Below are 20,432 nucleotides of genomic sequence, written 5' to 3'. Positions count from 1 at the left end.
TAAATAAAAACAACAACAACAAAATCCAGTAGTAGAGGCACATTATCTGTAATTTTAGCACTGGCGTGGTAGAGGCAGATGAGGAGGAGTCCAAGGCCAGCCTCAGCTACATAAGACTGTGCCTCAACACACTGAATGGCTCAGCAGTTGAATACCCAGCACCCACATCTGGCAACTTCCAACAAGTACACGTAACTCCAGCCACAGGAGGATCTGATGCCCTCTTCTGGCCTCTGCACGTACTCACACATGATGTGGCACAGACTAACACTCCCTCCCTGTCTGTCACAAATAAAAATAAATGTTGGGTATAAAAAAAAGTAGGGAGTATATGGAAGAAATATATACAGATAAGAAGAAATCACCATGAGCCGGGCATGGTGGCGCACGCCTGTAATCCCAGCACTCAGGAGGCAGAGGCAGGTGGATCTCTGTGAGTTCGAGGCCAGCCTGGTCTACAAAATGAGTCCAAGACAGTCAAGGCTACACAGAGAAACTCTGTCTCGAAAAACCAAAATAAAAGGGAGGAGGAGGAGGAGGAGGAGAAGGAGAAGAAGAAATCACCAAAACACTGAAAGAAGATGCTGAGAAGCTGAGGCACAAAGGAAGGAGGTGGAAGGACCAGACTGGCCACAGGGTAAGCTACCGAGCCAGAGCTGGAGCCATGGCAGATTCATAGCTTTGGCTCCACCCAAGGGTGAAGCAGGGGGTTAGGGCACACCCTGAATCCTCCTTCCTCTTCCCTGCTTCCAGTCTTCCCCTGATAGCTGAAACTAAACCAAGATTATTTTGAAAGGAAGCCTGGGAAATGTAGTTTGCAGAAAGAGGTAGCACAATGAATTTGAGAACAGGGTGAATGGTTGTCAGGTCACCTCTCTCTTTATACACAAAGAGTCTAGTGTTTTGTTTGTTTGAATATGAGACAAGCTCTCAGTATGTAGTATTGGCTAGCCTGGAACTCACGAGGTGCACCAGCCTGGCCTCAAACCCAGAGACCCATCTGCCTTGGCCTTCTGACTGCTGTAAGTAATGTCATACATTAATATAACCTGATGTTTTTGTTTGTGTTTGTGTGGTTGGTTGGTTTCAGTTTGTTTGGGTTTTGTTGTTGTTGTTGTTGTTTTTGGTTTGTTTTGTTTGTTTGGTTGGTTGGTTGGTTTTTGGTTTTTTGAGACAGGGTCTCTCTGTGTTAGCCTTGGCTGTCCTGTACTCCCTTTGTACACCAGGCTGGCCTCAAACTCAGAGCGATCCACCTGCCTCTGCTTCCTGAGTGCTGAAGACCAGCTGTGTTTAAATAACAACTATTCTAGAAAGTAGTAAGGTGTTAAAATCTTTATTGGAGCTGGACATGGTAACCTGTTTATACCCCAGATATGGAGGTAGAGCCATGAGAATCAGGAGTTCAAAGCCAGCTTAAGATGCAAGAGACCCTCCCTAAAACGAAGTCTTTGATCTGAAGATTCTAGAATCTACCATGTCTTGTTTAAGAGCAGGGAGTCTGGTCCAGACCACTTGACTGAGTCTTGTTGTCTGAGTCTAGTTCTTTTACATGCTAAGAGTTTTGATTTAGGACAAGTTATCTCAACTATTTGTGACTCATTTTCCTCAATTATAAAATGAAGATTAAAAACAACACTGACTTCCCAGAGGTGTGGTCACCTTTCAGTGAGCTAATATATGTAAACTGCTATGAACAATGCCTGGCATATGTTGAGTAATCCCTACAAGCACTGAGAATATTGTTTACATTTATTTTTATTATATGTGTGTGTGTTTGAAGTATACCCTAGCACACAGGTAAATGGAATTCCTTCATGCCTCATACACATTAGAAGTAGCCTGAAGATAAATTTAATCAATATTTTCAACAATTCTGCAAATGAACCTATTTCACAGTATGGAATTTCCCACCTGTGGCACTCTCTTGGCACTCACATAGTTTAAAATGCAGGGGCCTTTTTTTTTTCCGAGACAGGGTTTCCCTGTGTGGCCTTGGCTGTCCTGGACTCACTTTGTAGACCAGGCTAGCCTCGAACTCACATCAATCCTCCTGCCTCTGCCTCCCAAGTGCTAGGATTAAAGGCCTGCGCCACCAGGCCCGGCATGCAGGGAGGGGCCTTTCAGACTTGAATTTTCAGATTAGGGTGTTCATTTTGGGAAGAATACTTTAAACTTCTCCATGCCAACACTTCCTGGTCTATAAAATGGATGTAACCACCAAATCCACCTCACAGGACTGTTGATTGGAGGGGCAGACACCTTGCTGTTACATATTTACTGTGTGCGTGCTAAACGTACTTAGGTACAAGCCTGAAATGTTGAGGGGAGGGGAAAAAGGTCAATTTGTTATTCTTTGTGAATATTTCCCACCTGTGCCACAGGAAACTGGTAACCTTAAGCCCACAAAATTTAATGTCATCCTGTGACTAAAAATAATAGTTGCTATCAGATAGAGGCACTCAGTTCCTATGTCTGCCAGTGTGCTTGGGGGCTCAACCTACATTATCATTTTAAATGTTCACAAGTACCATAAGAGGGAGTTACACTATCACGAACCTCGATTTTACAGGACTGCTGCAAGGCATGGTAATTTTTTCCAAGTTCACCGAGCCAGCAAGTGATGAAGCCATATTATGTATTTACCATTTGTTGCGATCTTACTGCGTCTCAGCAGAGAAGCATGCAGCACTACTGGTACAAAAGTACACAGTCTAGGCCCCAGCCTACAGGAAGTGTCAGTTTCCAAAGCTGGGGCGGGGGCGGGAGAGATGAATAAACACTGTAGCCGATAATTATAATAGCGCCTGGTTATTGGTTCAGTAAAGGCTTACTTCCAGAAGCGCCACTGGATCTCAGGCGCCGGGGTGAAGAAAAAGTACTGAAAAATCTAAGGGCCCAAAGACACTGAAAACAGTTACGGGGAAGAAAAGCTGACATCCTTTGACAAGACGAGTCCGAAAGATAACGCCCGCCGCAGGCAAAAAGCTAACCAGAGCCGGAGTGCAAAAGTAACCCGGAAAGGGGCTGAGCGCGGGTGGGCGGGGCCTCGCTGTGACTGGCAGGGGTGGGGCCAGGCTGGCCGCGCCCCCCGTCGCCGGCTTGCTGGGCTTCGGCTGGGGTCCGCTGGGCACCGCGAGCTTTGCAAAGCCCCCGTCCCGCTCCCCTGTGGGCCGCGGGGACCGAGCAGCGCGCCGGCTCCGGGACGGACAGTCAACAAAGTTTGGTCTGCGGAAGACGCAGCGTCGAGGCTAGCAGGTGCGACCGGGCCTGGCCCGGGCACTCGCGGCCTTGCGGGCGAGCACAGCCGGACACCGGTCAGGAGCGATCAACTCTGAAGTTGGCAAGAGGCGTCACCCCTGTTCCGCTCCGCCGCGCGTCCAGTCCTGGCACCCCGAGCCTGGGTCGCTTTGGGGCTATGCAGCCCCCGCCCGGCGACCCCGCGGAGCTCCCTGCCAGGTAGACAAGCGGCGCCCCGGGACCCTGCTGGCACCCCTGTTGGACCCAGGATGTTTCCGGCCCTCTCCCTCCTCCTCCTCCTCGGTAAGAGTCCCCACCCTGTTGTCACTGCCCGCCGTCCCGCGCCCTCCAGAGCGACCCCTGGCTCCTGCGACCGCCGCCCCGTCGAGCCTCGTCTTCTCTCGAGCTGTTCCACATCGCCCCTCCCACCCACAGCCAAGGAAGGCGACCTTTCGGCGAGGTCGTGCATCTCCTTCCGGCTCCTCTACCCCTTCCTATAAACTGCCCGGAAGTCTCAGATGGGCCTCTCCCTGGAGTTGCCCAGGTGAAGTAAACTTGTGACTCACTCTGTTGCCCTTTCTCGATCCCCCTCTAGGAGGTGCTCTGGCCCGTCCGGACCGGATCACTTTCCCAAATACTGGTGAGTGGAGGGAATTCCTAGGGTTCTGGGGATGAAGATGCGTGCTCGGTCCTTGATCCTGGATCACCCATGATTTTACAGGAGGGGAAATTGAGACCCAACACCTGGTAGTTGTTAGGAACCATCTCATTTTTTACGTGTACTATCCGTGTTTTGCCCCGCTAGCTAGAGTAAGGTCTTCCTGAGAGTAGAAACAGTATTTCCTCTGCCTTCAGGTCCTGTGGCTGGCACAAAGCCTACCTTAACATTACTTTTGGTGGTAATATTTAAGACAGAGTATGAAGAATATGGAAAAGAGATGGGAGTGGCTGACTCCTATAATCCCAGCACTTGAGAGGCAGAGGCAGGAGGATCTGTTCAAGGCCAGCATCACCTGCCTAGTGACTTTTGAGGATAACCTAAGAGGTTTTGTCTTTAAAAGACGAGGAAGAGGAAGGGAGGAAACCAGTGGGCTTTAACTGGCCGGCAGGGATTTCTGCACCTTCTTGAGGTACCCTGAGATCGCAAGGTGGGGGTGCAGAATGGTGAAAGGCTCTACCAGCGTCCCCACCTTCTCCCGCCAGCTTGTGAGGCACCTCCAGCAGTGCTCTTGGAAGTACAGGGCACTTTACAGAGACCTCTGAGCCGGGACAGCCGCAGCTCCCCTGCCAACTGCACCTGGCTTATTCTGGGCACCAAGGAACAGACAGTAACTGTCAGGTGAGAAGCAAGGCAAGTCCCCGTTTCTCTCTACTGCCCCTTCCCTCTCCCTCTGCATCACTTTTCTGTGGTATTTCTATCCTTGTCAGCAGAGGAATAGAATTTGGTTTTGGCTGGGTGACTGAGATGGGCTGTGAGGATGCTTAGTTTGGGCACTGACCATCTTTAAAGAACTCTGGAAACTCAGCTAGACTTGTGATGAGCCCTTTAATCTGTAGCATGGCCTCCTTGTCGATCAGATAGCCCCTTCCTCGCGGGCTGGCACTGTATTACCAGCCCATTGAGTAGGGTGTGCGGAAGTCCTGGCAAATCCCTAGCCAAACAAACCTTCTGCGGGTCGGCCTCTCCTCGTTGCCTGCTCCACCCTTACTCTCCCCTCAGCCCTTTTCCCTCTCCCCTCCTCTTCCTTTCCCTTCTCTTCTCTCTTTCTCTCCTCCCCTCGACTCTCCTCTCTTTCTTTGTTTGGTTTTTAATTTATTATGTATACTCTGTTCTGCCTGTCCGTTGGAAGAGGGCACCAGATCTTACTATAGATGGTTGTGAGCGATCATGTCGTTGCTGGGACTTGAACTCAGGACCTCTGGAAGAGCAGCCGGTGTGCTCTTAACCCCTGAGCCATCTCTCCAGCACCCCTGTTGTTTTGGAAACAGTATTTCACTGTGTAGCCTAGGCTGGCCTTAAGTTTGTATTCCACCTCATCCTCCCAGGTTTTGAGTTTTCTTGGGGAGTCATGATGCCCAATATTGATTTTTTTCTTTTCTTTTTCTTTGGGGGAAGGGGTGATATTTTTGTTTGTTTATTTTGCTTTCAGTTCTTGGATACAACTCAAGGCTTGACACATCCTAGGCAAGAGGCCTCTGCCTCTAAGCAGTAATCCCAGCCCATGACCCCAAATCTGCTAGCAGTCTAAGTCTCCTCACTAGGGCGCATGTCCACTGGCAGTTTGCCTTACACACTTCTCTTAATAAGAATTTGCTTACGCGGGCTGGAGCGATGGCTCAGAGGGTAAGAGCACTGCCTGTTCTTCCAAAGGTCTTGAGTTCAATTCCCAGCAACCACATGGTGGTTCACAACCATCTGTAATGTGATCTGATGCCCTCTTCTGCCCTGCAGGTGCACATGCAGGCAGAACACTGTATACATAATAGTAAATAAATAAATATTTTTTAAAAGCTAGGTAGTGGTGGCACATGACTGTAATCTCCACACCAGGAGGCAGAGGCAGGCGGATCTCTGCGAGTATGAGGTCAGCCTGATCTACAGGGCTACACCGAGAAACCCTGCTTCAGGGAAAAACTAAACTAAACAAACAAACAAAAAACCCGAAAGCAAAGAGTTTGTCCAGGAAGGCGTATAAAGGAGAGAAGAATAAAAAAGATGCTGTTGTGACCCAGGGGGACACCCGTGGAGATGTCAGATTTTACCTCATAGGTTGTGGAGTTGGCCTGTTGTGGTTAGTTGAGCTGTCGTATGTTTTGTCAGCTAACTGCTGGGCACTGTACTTGGGTGATGGTATTGCAACCATGTGAAAGCAATAAACCTGGCTTCGCCTTAGTCCCTGAGCGCAAGTCAGGCCTCTCAGAGAGCTCCAGAAAGGGTCCTGTGGTCTGATGTTGCCTCTGTGGGAACTTTCTCTGTTGATTGTATTTACTGCCACAGGACAGGCTGAGTTTTCATTTGCCTCTTTGAATCATGGGTAAGGGAGTGTTTGTGCTTCCTGGGGTACCAGGGGCCTGCCTCCAAGAGGGGAAGGAGCGAGCAGAACTCCAGAGCATCTCATGACTTGCTCTTCTGTGCCTTGTAGGTTCCAGAAGCTGCACCTGGCCTGTGGCTCAGAGCACTTAATCCTGCACTCCCCTCTCCAGCCACCAGTCTCCCTGTGTGAGGCTCCTGCCAGCCCTTTGCAGTTGCCAGGGGGCAATGTCACCATCACATACAGCTATGCTGGGGCCAGAGCACCCATGGGCCAGGGCTTTTTGCTGTCTTATAGTCAAGGTAGGCTAAACAAGGCGTTGCCCTGGGGCCATCAGAGTAGAAGTGGGGATTCTGGGGTAGAGACAAGGACCCTGGGAGTTCTGGGCTCTTCCCAAGTCTCTACGATGCCTCTGCAGATTGGCTACTGTGCCTGCAGGAAGAGTTCCAGTGTCTGAACCACCGCTGTGTGCCAGCTGCTCAGCGCTGTGATGGGATCGATGCCTGTGGGGATGGCTCTGACGAGGCAGGTTGCGGCTCAGACCCGTTCCCTAACCTGAACCCGGCCCCTGCGGCAACTCTGCCCTGCAATCTCACCTTGGAGGACTTTTATGGCGTCTTCTCTTCGCCTGGATATTCACACCTGCCCTCAGCCTCCCACCCGCAGTCGTGCCTGTGGCTGCTGGATCCCCATGACGGCCGGAGGCTGGCAGTGCGCTTCACAGCCCTGGACTTGGGTTATGGAGACGCGGTGCGGGTGTACGATGGCGCTGGGCCCCCTGAGACCCCTCGACTGCTACGTAGTCTCACGCACTTCAGCAATGGCAAGGCTGTCACTGTGGAGACTCTGTCAGGTCAGGCTGTTGTGTCCTACCACACAGTTGCCTGGAGCAGTGGCCGGGGCTTTAATGCTACCTACCATGTTCGGGGATACTGTTTGCCTTGGGACAGACCCTGTGGCTTGGGCTCCGGCCTAGGGGCCGGTGAAAACCTAGGTGAGCGCTGCTATAGCGAGGCACAGCGCTGCGATGGCTCGTGGGACTGTGCCGACGGCACGGATGAAGAGGGCTGCCCCGGCTGCCCACCTGGCCACTACCCCTGTGGAGCTGTTGGCACCCCCGGTGCCACAGCCTGCTACCTGCCTGCCGACCGCTGCAACTACCAGACATTCTGTGCTGACGGAGCAGATGAGAGACGCTGCCGGCATTGCCAGCCCGGCAACTTCCGATGCCGGGACGAGAAGTGTGTGTATGAGACGTGGGTGTGTGACGGACAGCCGGACTGTACCGACGGCAGTGACGAGTGGAACTGCTCCTACGCCCTGCCCCGGAAAGTCATCACAGCAGCAGTCCTTGGCAGCCTGGTGTGCGGCCTGTTGCTGGTCATCGCTCTGGGCTGCACTTGCAAACTGTATGCCATTCGCACCCAGGAGTACAGGTCAGTTGGGGTGGGGGGTGGGGGTGCTGAGGGTGAGCTGGGGCCCATGCAGTTCCCGGAGACTGAGCAGGCCCACCTCGAAGAGTGGTTCCTGTGATCAGCTCGTGGGAGCAGTGTCTAGGAAGGAAGAAGGAACATGACTTGGAGCCATGGCGTGGGACATGGCATAGCTCTATCTGCCCTGGCCTGGGTGTGGAGGCTGGAGACCTTCCCGGCTGAGGCACATGGCCCTTCCTGGGAATGACTAGTGACTGAGTGGCCCTCTTTCCTTTTAGCATCTTTGCTCCCCTGTCGCGGATGGAGGCTGAGATTGTGCAGCAGCAGGCACCCCCTTCCTACGGGCAGCTTATTGCCCAGGGTGCCATCCCGCCTGTGGAAGACTTCCCCACAGAAAACCCTAATGACGTAAGTCGCTCCTCCCACTCGGGACCTCGTGGCGCCAGCCTTGTTGCCTACCTAGCCATCGGCCCCCCTGACTCTGATGTCTCTGTCCTCCCCTTGCAGAACTCCGTGCTGGGGAACCTACGTTCTCTGCTCCAGATCTTACGCCAAGATATGACCCCAGGAGGCCCTTCAGGGGGCCGCCGTCGCCAGCGGGGACGCTCAGTTCGTCGCCTGGTCCGCCGTCTCCGCCGTTGGGGCCTGCTTCCTCGAACCAGTACCCCAGCTCGGCCCCCTGAGACCAGATCCCAGGTCACACCTTCTGCTCCCTCTGAGGCCCTGGATGACAGCACAGGCCAAGCCTGTGAGGGTGGGGCTGTAGGGGGCCAGGATGGGGAACAGGCTCCTCCGTTACCCAGCAAAGCCCCCATCCCAACCCCAAATACACTTCCGGCCCTTGGTACTGTCCCCGAGCCTCCAGGGCCACTACCCTCAGTGCCTGTAGAACCATCACTGTTGTCTGGAGTTGTACAGGTCCTACGAGGCCGCCTCCTACCCAGCCTGTGGCCCCCAGGACCCACTTGGACCCCAGCTGGACCTCACACAACAGTCTTGGCCCCAGAGGATGAGGACGATGTATTGTTAATGCCGCTGGCTGAGCCAGAGGTCTGGGTGGTTGAGGCAGAGGACGAACCACTGCTTGCCTGAGGGAACCTGGCTTCCTTAGGGCTCTGGACACAATGGTATGATCCTTTGGAAATGGCTCGGCTTCCCCACTGATCTATGTAGGGCAGAAAGTTAGGTGTCCCTCAGGCAGGGCAGAGAGCTCACTGAGAGCACCTTCTGTGTATGAGACTCCACCACTGCCCTCTGCCCATCCTGCTGTGTTAAGAAAGATTCTAAATGGATCACAGTTGGATGCTCCATCCTTCCCAACTCCCTGCCCAAAAGTGGCCCTCAGTACCAGGCTGTGCTTGCCTGGAGAGCTTGTAGCTCCCAAGGGGAGGATCTGGCCAGGGTGATGGTTTTGCCAGCCCCCATCTCTAGGGTGCCTGGTCCTCTGAGAGAACACAAGTGCTTTTGTCCCTTAGCCACTTCATTGTCCAGGAAATCAAGGGGAAAATAAAATAATCATAAATTTCAGCCGTTGGCAAATTAGCCGTGTCCCTGTCCCCAACCTCTGCCTCTGGCTTTGCTCCTCCTCTGGAGGCTGTGTGACTCAGCCTGCTGCTTTTGCCCTCTTCCTGTGAACTCTTCAACTGCCTGCTACTTAGAAGGCAGGACCATGCAGGGAACCCTGAGGAGTCACCGTCTCCAGCTTCATTCGTCGGGGCCCAGCCCTGCACTTGGCCGACATCAGGCTCAGCCTCAAGCCTGAACTCACAGGCCAGACATCGGAGCCATCTGGACCCTGAAGTCAAGGCAGGTTCCGATTATGGACCACTCTCAGAGCACAGGTCACGGCAGCAGTCTGTTCGCAGATAAAACCCACGCAAGTGAGGTGAGGTCTCCAGCTCGGCCTTTCAAAGCAGGTAAAGGAGCAGAAGGAAAATGAGGTTAAGGTTGTGAAGCTGCTGGCCAGACTGACCAGACCCAAGGGGTCTTCCTACCCTACGCTGTCAGCAGTTAGCCGAATCCAAGGCAAGACAAGCAGTCTAGACACGGAAGCCAGGGTTTCAGAGCAAAGTCAGCACTCGCTACAAGTCCCCAGGGAGCTGGCTGCCCTAGGCTCTCCCCTCTTAGGACCCTCAACAGCTTGGATCACGGTAACCCTGAGCTTGACCTCACCCTCACCAGAGATTGCTGCTGCCAGGCTGGCTGTCTTACACTTTTCCCTTTGTGCTGTCCTTCCCACAAAAACAGCCCTTGGGCCCTTCAAATAAAAGTGGTTCAGCTTTCAGAGAGAGTTGCAGGACGGGCCAGGGCTACACAGGGAAACCCTGTGACCCACAGACCGATGTACAGACAGACCGACCAACCCCGTGGACTGATACCTTAATCCCTCCACCTCCTCCAGGCCTTTCCCTTCCTGGGGTGTTTGCAACATGGACAGAGGTTAAAGTGAGAGCGCTCCTATTTACAGTGCATCAGCATGTTGGCTGGAACACTTGGAAACGCATTCACTAGGGAGGCCTGTGCTTGTAGATGACTGTATGTAGGTGTTCTGTGTCTATTGTGTGTGCTGATGCAAACTGGAACTTCCCTTTGGCCAGCCACAGTGGAACCCCAGGGTTGATGGGAAGGGAAACTGACCTTGCACAGACAATATAGGGAAACAGATTCAATTGTTAAGGTTTCCTTTTTTATTTTTATTTTTATTTTTTTTAAAGACTATCGCAGGCCACCACATTCTGGAAGTACAAGCATATAACACCGTACCAGGTTTATACGGCGCTGGGATTGAAGCCAATGCTTTGTTCTTGCTAGCTCTGATAAATGGTTAATCTGAGACCGGGCGTGGTGGCGCACACCTTTAATCCCAGCACTTGGGAGGCAGAGGCAGGCGGATCGCTGTGAGTTCGAGGCCAGCCTGGTCTACAAAGTGAGTCCAGGACAGCCAGGGCTACACAGAGAAACCCTGTCTCGAAAAACCAAAAAAAAAAAAAAAAAAAAAAAAAGGTTAATCTGGACTGTCAAGTTGACTGGTCCCTCTAGGGAACCCTGACTAGGCATACACTCTACCAACAGCTCAGATTTACTTTGACCAGGGCCCAGGGCAGAGGCAGGTAGAGGTAGGGGTGGGCAGTGTTACTGCTACTGTAGCAAACGACAGAGACAACCAACTTAGAAAAAGAAGGAAGAGGTAGGAGTGTGGACCAGACCATCTTAGCACATACAAGGGAGGCTGAGGCAAGAGTGTCATGAGTTTAATACTGGCCTAAGGTACTGAGCAAGCCCTTGTCTCACACAGTTACTTTGGCCACAGTTCTGGAGATTCTGCCCTGTAATGCTGCTTGGTGCAGGGAGCATCAATCAGGTCATAGCAGAAATTCAAGACATAGTAGAATCATTCACGAATGTGACCTGTAGGGGGCGAGGAAGAGGCCCGGTGCCACATCCCCCTAGGCTGTGCTAGTAATGAAACCCCATGTAGACCAAAGCAAACTGGAGAGGAGAAAGGTTATTTTGGCTTACACGTCTGTCCATTGCTGTCCACCATAGGAGGAAGTCAGGCCAGGAACTTAAGACAGAAACTTGGGAACAGAAGCTGATGGAGACTCCATGGAGGGGTGCTGCTTACTGGCTTGTTCATCGTGGCTTGCTCAGCCTACTTTTTTTTTTTCTTCAAGATTTATTTATTAAGTATACAGTGTTCTACCTACATGTACACCCTGCAGGCCAGAAGAAGGCACCAGATCTTATAGAGAGATTATAGACAGTTATGAGCCACCATGCGGTTGCTGAGAATTGAACTCAGGACCTTTGGAAAAGCAGCCAGTGCCCTTAACCTCTGAGCCATCTCTCCAGCCCTCAGCCTGTTTTCTTATAGAGCCCAGGACCATCAGCCCAGGGATGGGCCCCACCCACAATGAGATGGACCCTTCCCTATCAATCTCTAATTAAGAAAATGCCCTACAGTTGGACTCTCCCACCTCCACCCCAGATCTGGCTTTCATATGTCCATTTAAATGCTGTGGAGCCCAGTCTCAGGACCCCACGAAGGTCCTTAGAAGAGAGTGAGGAAAGGGATTGGTATGGGTATGCAGCAGCAGACACGTCTAGCCCCCTCTTGGTGCGACAGTGGGGAGGGCTGCTCAAAGTGAAACCCTCACCGCTCCTCTAGTCTAAGGCTGGTATGGGGAGGTGGAGGTGCCAATGGGCAGCTTGCCAGGGAGCACAGCTTTTAACTCACTCTTACATAATAGCAAATAAATGAATCCAAGCACCCAAGTGAGTTTTGCAGGTATGTAAAGCTTGAATCTGCAGGACGTTTTCTGAGCGTTTTTTGATTGTTTGTTTGTTTGTTTGGGTTTTGTTTTGTGTTTGTTTTGTTGTTTGTTTGTTTGTTTTCCGAGGCAAGGTTTCTCTGTGTTAGCCTTGGCTGTCCTGGACTTGCTCTGTAGACCAGGCTGGCCTCAAACTCACAGTGATCCACCTGCCTCTGCCTCCCAAGTGCTGGGATTAAAGGCCTGCGCCGCCGCCACCACCACGCCCAGCTGGTTTTGGGTTTTGGGGGGGGGGGTGTTTGTTTGTTTGTTTTTTGAGACGGGTTTCTCTGTGTACCCTTAGCTATCCTGGACTCACTTTGTAAACCAAGCTGGCCTGGAACTCACAGAGATCTGCCTGCCTCTGTCTCCCAAATGCAAGTGCTGGGATTAAAGGCGTGCGCCACCACACCCCACCTGAGTTTAGTTGTGAGACAGGGTCTCTCAACTCCATAACCCTTCTTTGGGCTCTAAAACAGTAGTTCTCCACCCGTGGGTCACGACCCTTTCACCGGGGTCACCTAAGACCATCGGAAAACACAGGTATTTACATTAAGATTCATAACAGCAGCAAAATTACAGTTATGAAGTAGCATCAAAAATAAATTTATGGCCGGGCGTAGTGGTGCACGCCTTTAATCCCAGCACTCGGGAGGCAGAGGCAGGCACATCGATGTGAGTTCAAGGCCAGCCTGGTCTATCTACAAAGCAAGTCCAGGATAGCCAAAGCTACACAGAGAAACCCTGTCTCAAAAAACTAACTAAATTAATTAATGTTAAATTTATGTTCCTCACCACAACATGAGGAACTGTATTAAAGGGTCGCAGCATGACGAAGGTTGAGAACCACTGGCCTAGACAGATGGCAGATGTGCCACCATGCCCAACAATTTAAACTTCAAAAATAGAGCTGGAGAAATATCGCAGTGGTATCACATGTATGGTGGCCTGGATTTGATCCCCAGAACTTCAAAAAAATTAAATAAAATTATAAAAGATAAACAGGGCTGGTGAGCTGGCTTACTGGGTAAAGACACTTGCTACCAGGCCTGACAACCTGAGTTCAGTACACCTGCAGCCCACATGGTAGAAAGAGAGAGGGAGAGAGCAGCTTCCAAATTGTCCTCTGATCTTTTCATGAGTGCAGCTACATATATGTGTCCCTACACACAGAAAAAAAAAATAAACGCAAAATTCCAGACATGGTGGTACATGTCTAACCCCAGCACTCAGTAGGCTGAGGCAAAAGAATCACCACGAGGTCAAGGGCAACTTTGGGGACAAAGTTCCAGAATCACTGAGGTAAGATTTAGTCTCAAGTGCTGAGCGTGGTGGCGCACACCTTCAATCCCAACACTCAGGAGGCAGAGGCAGGCAGATTGCTGTGAGTTCGAGGCCAGCCTGGTCTACAAAGGAAGTCCAGGACAGCCAAGGCTACACAGAGAAACCCTGTCTCAAAAACAAAAACAAACAAACAAAAGACTTAGTCTCAAATACTCTCTCTCTCTCTCTCTCTCTCTCTCTCTCTCTCTCTCTCTCTCTCTCTCTCTCTCTCACACACACACACACACACACACACACACACACACAGTTTGAGGGTGTGCAGAGGGGGATGTTGGAGCGTTAGCTCAGAGGTTAAGAGTTCCAGAGGACCTAAGTGTGTACTTAGGTCACAACAGCTACAGCTCCACGAGATTTAAAACCTCCTCACCTCTGCAGGTACCTACATACACATGGCGTACACACATGTACATACATACAAGAAAATCTGAAATACAAGATTTTTCAAAGGTCACCTAGCAGTGGTGGTGCATGCTTTAATCTCAGCACTCAGGAGGCATTGGCAGGCAGATTTCTGAGTTCAGGGACAGCCTGGTCTACAGAGCAAGTTCCAGGACAGCACAGCCAGAGCTGCACAGAGAAACCCTGTCTTTACTCTCAGGAAGCAGAGGCAGGCAGATCTCTGTGAGTTCGAGGCCAGTATGGTCTACAATGTGAGTCCAGGACAGCCAAGGCTAAACAAAGAAACCCTGTCTTAAAAAAATAAATAAATAAAATAAAAAATAAAAAAAGAAAGAAAGGAAAAAAGATTTCCCAAAAGGTTAAGGCGCACTCATAGAAACCCATGGCTGCCAAGGTAACTGCTTCTATGGCAGAATACACATTGTATATGAAACTTGTGAATAAAATCAATGTCACAATAGCTTCGGTTGTCACAGTGACACGCCTAAATCGAGGGATTGCCTCTGTCAGATTGGTCTATGGCCATGTCTATATGGCGTTTTTCCTGATTGCTAGCTGGTGTGGGGTCCTAGCCCACTGTAGGCAGTGCTACCCCAGGCAGGGGCCCTGAACCATATGGGAAAAGTAGCTGAGGAATCTAGTAGGCAGCTTTCCCCACGATTTCTGGCCAAGTGCCTGTCTCGTGTTTCTGCCTTGGCGTCCCCTGAGGATGCACTGTACCCTGTTAGCCGAGTAGACCCTTTCTTCTTCCCATGGCTGCCTTTGGGTGTGATCACAGCCACGGAGCAGCAAACAAAGCAGTAAGCTGTGATTGGAGCCGGAAGGCTCTGCGGAGTTACGTACATGAGTATGTTAGCTCCCTCAGAGCCTGTCCAGGGACTGGTCCCCAGATAAGTGACACTACACATATTCCCAGGATTTCATCTAGTTTCTTCACTGGAAAAGTCCACTGAGGATGGCAAAATGTATCACCACCGATAAAAGAAGGTTGCGGAAATTTAAGAGAAGGCAAGCAGCTTTGTGTAGAAATGGGTGGCTGTCTCAGCACTGGGAAGATAAAGGTGGGAATCCTAGTGACACTTGCGTGAGTGCTTTGGAGACAGGCCACCCACCAGACGCTCTAAACCTTTGTCATGAAAAGGAAGAGGGGTAACCCAGGCGAGTGCTAGGCAAAAAAAAAAAAAGGGGGGGGGTGAAGCAGAGAGGCAGCGGGGTGCTTAGGGTCTGTAGAAGGATGCTGGCGTGAATGAGAACCTGAAAAAAAAAAAGGAGCTGGGCAGACAAGGAACAGTCAGGAGTTGCCTGTTCTGGTTTCCCATAGATTAACACCGGCTGCGCAGACCTAGCGGAGAGACGCGGCGGCAGCGAAGGCAAGATGCACCGAGAGCTCCCATCTGCCTGCTGTCTGCGGACTTTTGTAACTCTCGCTCTAGAAAAGCCAGAGGTCAAGAGGGTAGACAGTAGGGTGGCCGCTCCCCAGCTTTGTCGTCCCTTGATCCATTTCCTTCTGTCTTTCCACTTAGCCTTTTGTCAGTCCGGCACCATCTTTTTAGTAACTGAGCACTCACTCACCCAGAGCCGGACAGTGGGGTGGGGGCTGGGAACAACAGACAAGTCTTAGATCCTAGAGCAAAAGTCCTCTGGCCTTCTGGGGTCCCTGCCTCCTACCACCCTCAACTCCTTTATCCACAGCCCCCCTTCCTCCACACTGCCCTCTGAAACCATCTCTTCTGCCCTTCTGACTGCTCTGTTGTCCCCTAGACCAAGCAGTGCCCGTGCCGTGCCGTGAGTATGCTCCCAGAGGGAAGTGACACAAAGAAAAAGGAGGGGGACAGGAGGAGGGAATCCCGCTTACATCACTGCTCATTAGCATATGTGACCTCATCAGGAGGCGGGACAATTTCCCCAGGTGTCTGGGGGGGGGGGGAGGAGCGGGTTGGGGGGGGGACAGTATTTAAAGGGAAAAGCTGACAGTGCGGCTGAGTGAGGAACTGGTGCTGTGAGCCGCCGGGCTGCACTCGCACATGCACGCCGATGCACACAGACCCTGACACCATCATGGACACGGACACTGAAACTACAGCACTTTGTTCTTCTAGCAGCCGCCAGGCCTCCCCGCCAGGGACACCCACACCAGGTGAGGACTAAGCGGAGTAGGATGTGGCTGAAGCCGTGGGGGGGGGGGGGGGGACGGAAGCTTTAATGGGAAGGTCTGTGTCAGGGTTCCTTGAGAAGGGAAGAACAAATGCAAGCCAAGGAGACCCCTGCACTTTTGAGGTCTGGACAGCCAAGGGGGAGGAGGGGGAGCTGCCCAGGTGCCCCTCCCCCCAGGGTGCCCAGGGCTTCGCTAGAGAAACTGGCACTTGGCCTCCAGGTTAACCTCAGCCCTGATAGGCAGGGATTTGCCAGGAGGGGAGCGGAAGGAAAAGGAGCAGCCCGCAAAGCTAGGAATCACCAGCTGAGGGGGCTTCCCCGGGGACCTGTTGTAAGAGCTTCTTCTAGCTCCATCTTTGGCTGCCTGCCAAATATTGATCCCGGGCTATTTATAGCCTTGCGCCATCCCCCTTTGTTGTGTCTGTTGTTGTTCCTCTAGTTACCCTAACCCTTGAATTGTCATCCTCCTCACACGCACAGACTCTCCACCCCTCCCTCCCCTTGGGCACAGTATGCTCTCCCACTCACCGGGACAGGCAAGAATCCAGGCAGATTCTCTCTCACACACAAACAATGCACCTCACCGGCGGCAGCGATGCTCACCTTCACCTCACTCTCCTTCTCCAGCCTCCCTTCCCATCCACCCCGCCACCCCCCCACCCCCACCCCCACCCCCAGACCTAGGAATAAGGCAAAGGTTGGTTTGGGAACTGAGGTGCAGCAAGCAATAGGAGGCAGGGCCCATCAGTGGAAAGACAGCTTCGCAACCCACGAAGCCAGACACCTAGTGTAGGGGTGTGCCTACGTCGCTGTCGGTGGTGTAAGGCGTGAGTGGTGTGTAACCCTGGGCACAAGTGCCTCCCTCACATGGCACAAGTTTTGAACAGGTTGTGGCTAGGATCGACGTGGAAAACTCACTCATCCTGCCAGTTCCTTGGAAGTTCATCACTTCGGGTTTTGGGGGGAATTTTAGCACGTGAGGCTAGACTCGTGAATCTCCACTCTTTGGGGGCCATGGTCTGTAGCTGGGCTTCTGAAGAAGCAGGCTGAATTAGCCCCTCAGCGGATGTCTAGATACACCTCACTCATGGCTTCCTCTTTTAGAAGCAGATACTACATTTCTGAAGCAGAAGCCAGAGAAACTGCTGGCAGAGTTGGACCGGAGTGGGCCACCTCCTGTCCCTGGGGTCCCCAGACGAAGAGGAAGTATGCCTGTGCCCTACAAACATCAGCTGCGGCGGGCCCAAGCTGTAGATGAACTTGACTGGCCACCTCAGGCCTCGTCCTCTGGCTCCTCGGACTCCTTGGGCTCAGGGGATGCAGCCCTTGCCCAAAAAGATGGCGTCTTTAAGGTCATGCTCGTGGGAGAGAGTGGCGTGGGCAAGAGCACGCTAGCAGGCACTTTCGGAGGTCTCGAGGGAGACAGTGCTCATGAGATGGAGAACTCAGGTATTTGGGCGGGGGGGGGGGGTACCCTGAAGGGCTCTAGTCAGGGATGAGAGTGTTCAGGTGTGAACAGCCCCAAGAGATATTTCTCCAGTGCTTTCTATGGCTGTCTCGCTGGAGGAGATTCCCTGATGTTGGGAGCTGGCTGTAAGGTGTCCCTAGATGCCAGGTCTCACAAGTGTTGGGGAACCTCGTCTGTTTTATTCCCTCTTCCCCAACAGAGGACACCTATGAGAGACGAATCATGGTGGACAAAGAAGAAGTGACATTAATCGTTTATGACATCTGGGAACAGGTGAGGACTGAGCTGCGACAGTGAGCAGGTGAAGCGCCAGGGACTAGGCTTTCCTACTTAGCTCTTTGTGTTGGGGGACAGGGTCTCACACTGGAACTCACACCCCTCTTCTTGCCTTGGCCTGCTGGGTGGGGCTAACAAAGATGCTGGGCCTTTGCACATAGTAGGCAAGCATCCTACCAGCTACACCCCCAGCCCTTCCATAGTCACGAATAACTTCCTTCTAAATCAAGAGCTCAAGTCTAAAAGCATAGATGGTTAACCTACCCTGAGATCCTATTTCCCCAAGGCTCCCACGTGGGACCCCCATCACTAACTTCGCCGTCCTCCACAAGGCCCCAGGGTGTGGGGAAAATCTGCCGTTAACTAGCTCCTAGGCCTAAGCAAGCGGTCTGTCTCACACGGTTGGATTCCTGGTGGCTGGGACACAGGTTCCGGGCAGTCTGTCCGCCTCCAGCCCTAGCATTTTTATGGCTCTCTGCTCATCTGCAGGGAGATGCAGGTGGGTGGCTGCAGGACCACTGCCTTCAGACCGGGGATGCCTTTCTCATCGTCTTCTCAGTCACCGATCGACGAAGCTTCTCCAAAGTACCAGAAACCCTTCTTCGGCTCCGGGCTGGGAGGCCCCACCATGACTTACCTGTCATCCTTGTTGGAAATAAGAGTGATCTGGCCCGCTCCCGGGAGGTGTCGCTGGAAGGTGTGTATCCTGAACCCATTCTGTACTTTCCAGGCCATTCTTCTCCGGGAGGCATTTTACCCAAGTTCAAGAACTCTTGAACTTGGTCCCTGGGTCAGGTCCACTGTCCAGCTTCTGGGGTCCTTCACTAGCCTTCCTGGGCACCTTGCCCTCCCATTTGCACCTCCGCCATAGGATCCCAGCCCCCTTGTAAGTTGGGATTCGGTGGTCCCACTCCATCTGTCACCCCACCTATAAATATAAAAGGCCCACCCTAGCCATGGGCAAAGCTGCCCAGCTGGCGCCTGAGCTGCTTCCTTCCTGCAGAGGGTCGCCACCTGGCCGGGACGCTGAGCTGCAAGCACATTGAGACTTCGGCCGCGCTGCACCATAACACTCAGGAGCTCTTCGAGGGCGCTGTACGGCAGATCAGGCTGCGGCGGGGCCGAGGTCATGCCGGGGGCCGGCGACCTGAGCCTGGCAGCCCCGATGGCCCCGCGCCGCCCACGCGCCGCGAAAGCCTCACCAAGAAGGCTAAGCGCTTCCTCGCCAACCTGGTGCCCCGCAACGCCAAGTTCTTCAAGCAACGCTCCAGGTCGTGTCACGACCTCTCCGTGCTCTGAGCCACGGTCGCCATGGTCACTGCAGTCGCCATGGTCACCGTGCCCTCCGCTCGCCCCCTCACCCTACTCCTGTCCGTCTAGGAAACCAAAAATACCCAGGATGCCCTGGGGTGAGCAGGAGGCGGGGCCGGGTGGCTGGTAGGTCCACCACCACCACATGCCTGGTCTGAACAGCCGACCACTCACAATGCCTCAAGACCTGCAAGTCAGGGAAGAAATCCGTGCTGCAAGGTATTTTTATTATTATTATTACTATTACTAACTCGAAAGAGGCCACCTCTCCGAGACTCCAAAAGCTAGAACTGGAAAAGTGCTTTGTAGCCTCCTGTACGGAATTGACCTCTTGATGCTCTGAATATGCCTTACCTTTAAGCACGTTTTAAAGGTAAAAACCCAGAGATGACAGTTGCAGAGATAACTGAAAATGTTCTCTTACCCTCTGCCCTGGGCCACTTTGCCCTTAAGGACTTCTTAAAGGAAAGGGCCTGGAAGTTATTCTTGATATCAGACTCTGATTCACTGTTCTACTATGGCACGTCCCCTTTAAGGTTATTGAAGTGAAGATGTGGGCAGACTCTCTGCATTTAGATGTCCTAAGGTAGCGCTGAGTGCTGGCATCCCCTTTGTCCAGGGCCTAGGAGGCACCAGCAAGGGGCCACCCTTTCCCTTTCCAATAAAAATTTTTTTCTATTGTACTGTGTTTATGTTGGCTTTGTGTTCTGAGGGTTCCCAGGGAAGATGTGAGGGGAAGCTTCTGTTAGGTGCAGACCCCGAGAAGCAAGGTCTGAGTATCTTTAGGAACGGCCTGGACCTGGCTTGGCCCTGGGGCAGGCACTGGACAACAATGAGACGACAGATCTGGAGAGAAAGACCTAGAAGCGATCTGAGTCCCAGCCTCGAGCGCTGGCTCCCAGCTCTATCTCCCCATCTTGCAGGGACCAGGTGGGGAGCTCCAGAGTCACCCAGCTTTGACTTGGGTTAGCTCAAGGTGGAGGCAGTGTCCCCCCCCAGGGGTGCCCATTAGCTTGGTCTTGCTAGGGTGGGCTTTTGCCTTCCCTCGGCAGCCCCCCCCCCCAGCTCCAGCTGTCACCTGCAAAAGCCCGTGTGAGAACTGAAGCTGTCACTGCCTCCCCTGGGGACACCCACACCTGCTGCTGCCTGAGCCGTGAGTTTGAACAAAGAGAGCAGAGGCAGCAGCTTCCCTCACCTCCAGACATTTAGTTCAGCTACCTGAGTGCGGGAGAAGCCAGGCCTCCAGCCCACCACATGCCGTGTCCTAGAACCCGGTAGAAAGAGGCGAGGCGCTTCTGAAGTTGGTGTAGCTTAGGCAGCAGGGCAGCCGGGAAGAGGGTAGGGTAGGAAGACAAAATAGTAGAGTTCTCCTCAGGAGTAGATGAACCTTTGTTAGTTCCCTAAAGACCTTATGGAGGTGTTGCTGTTTGTTCTAGATCAGAAGAAACTGTTTCAGTAGCTCGCCAGC

General features: G+C 52.5%; 2 protein-coding genes across 3 annotated transcripts; both read left to right on the top strand.

Annotated features, from left to right (window-relative positions):
- Window positions 1–815: 815 nt before the first annotated feature.
- LRP10 (LDL receptor related protein 10) lies at window positions 816–9,229 on the top strand. Its single transcript, XM_084767294.1, has 8 exons — window positions 816–1,022; window positions 2,838–3,546; window positions 3,833–3,877; window positions 4,441–4,576; window positions 6,381–6,571; window positions 6,688–7,705; window positions 7,981–8,110; window positions 8,210–9,229. Exons 2-8 carry the CDS (start codon window positions 3,507–3,509, stop codon window positions 8,792–8,794), a joined length of 2,145 nt encoding a protein of 714 aa, XP_084623420.1. The 5' UTR covers window positions 816–1,022; window positions 2,838–3,506; the 3' UTR covers window positions 8,795–9,229.
- A 6,473-nt stretch (window positions 9,230–15,702) lies between these two features.
- On the top strand, window positions 15,703–19,645 carry REM2 (RRAD and GEM like GTPase 2). 2 transcript variants are annotated; one of them, XM_084767791.1, is made up of 5 exons: window positions 15,703–15,892; window positions 17,017–17,358; window positions 17,577–17,650; window positions 18,143–18,350; window positions 18,657–19,645. In XM_084767791.1, the coding sequence occupies exons 1-5, from the start codon at window positions 15,790–15,792 to the stop codon at window positions 18,950–18,952; spliced, it is 1,023 nt and encodes a 340-aa protein (XP_084623917.1). In that variant the 5' UTR covers window positions 15,703–15,789; the 3' UTR covers window positions 18,953–19,645. The 2 variants fall into 2 exon arrangements, with proteins under 2 accessions (XP_084623917.1, XP_084623916.1); XM_084767790.1 differs by having other exon boundaries at window positions 17,014–17,358.
- The last annotated feature ends 787 nt before the right edge of the window (window positions 19,646–20,432 follow it).

This window comes from Acomys minous, assembly GCF_964271855.1.
Source record: "Acomys minous genome assembly, chromosome: 18".
In the NCBI taxonomy this organism is placed as follows: Eukaryota; Metazoa; Chordata; class Mammalia; order Rodentia; family Muridae; genus Acomys; species Acomys minous.
The sequence above is the reverse complement of the archived record's forward strand: the minus strand, read 5'-3'. Positions and strand labels throughout refer to the sequence as shown.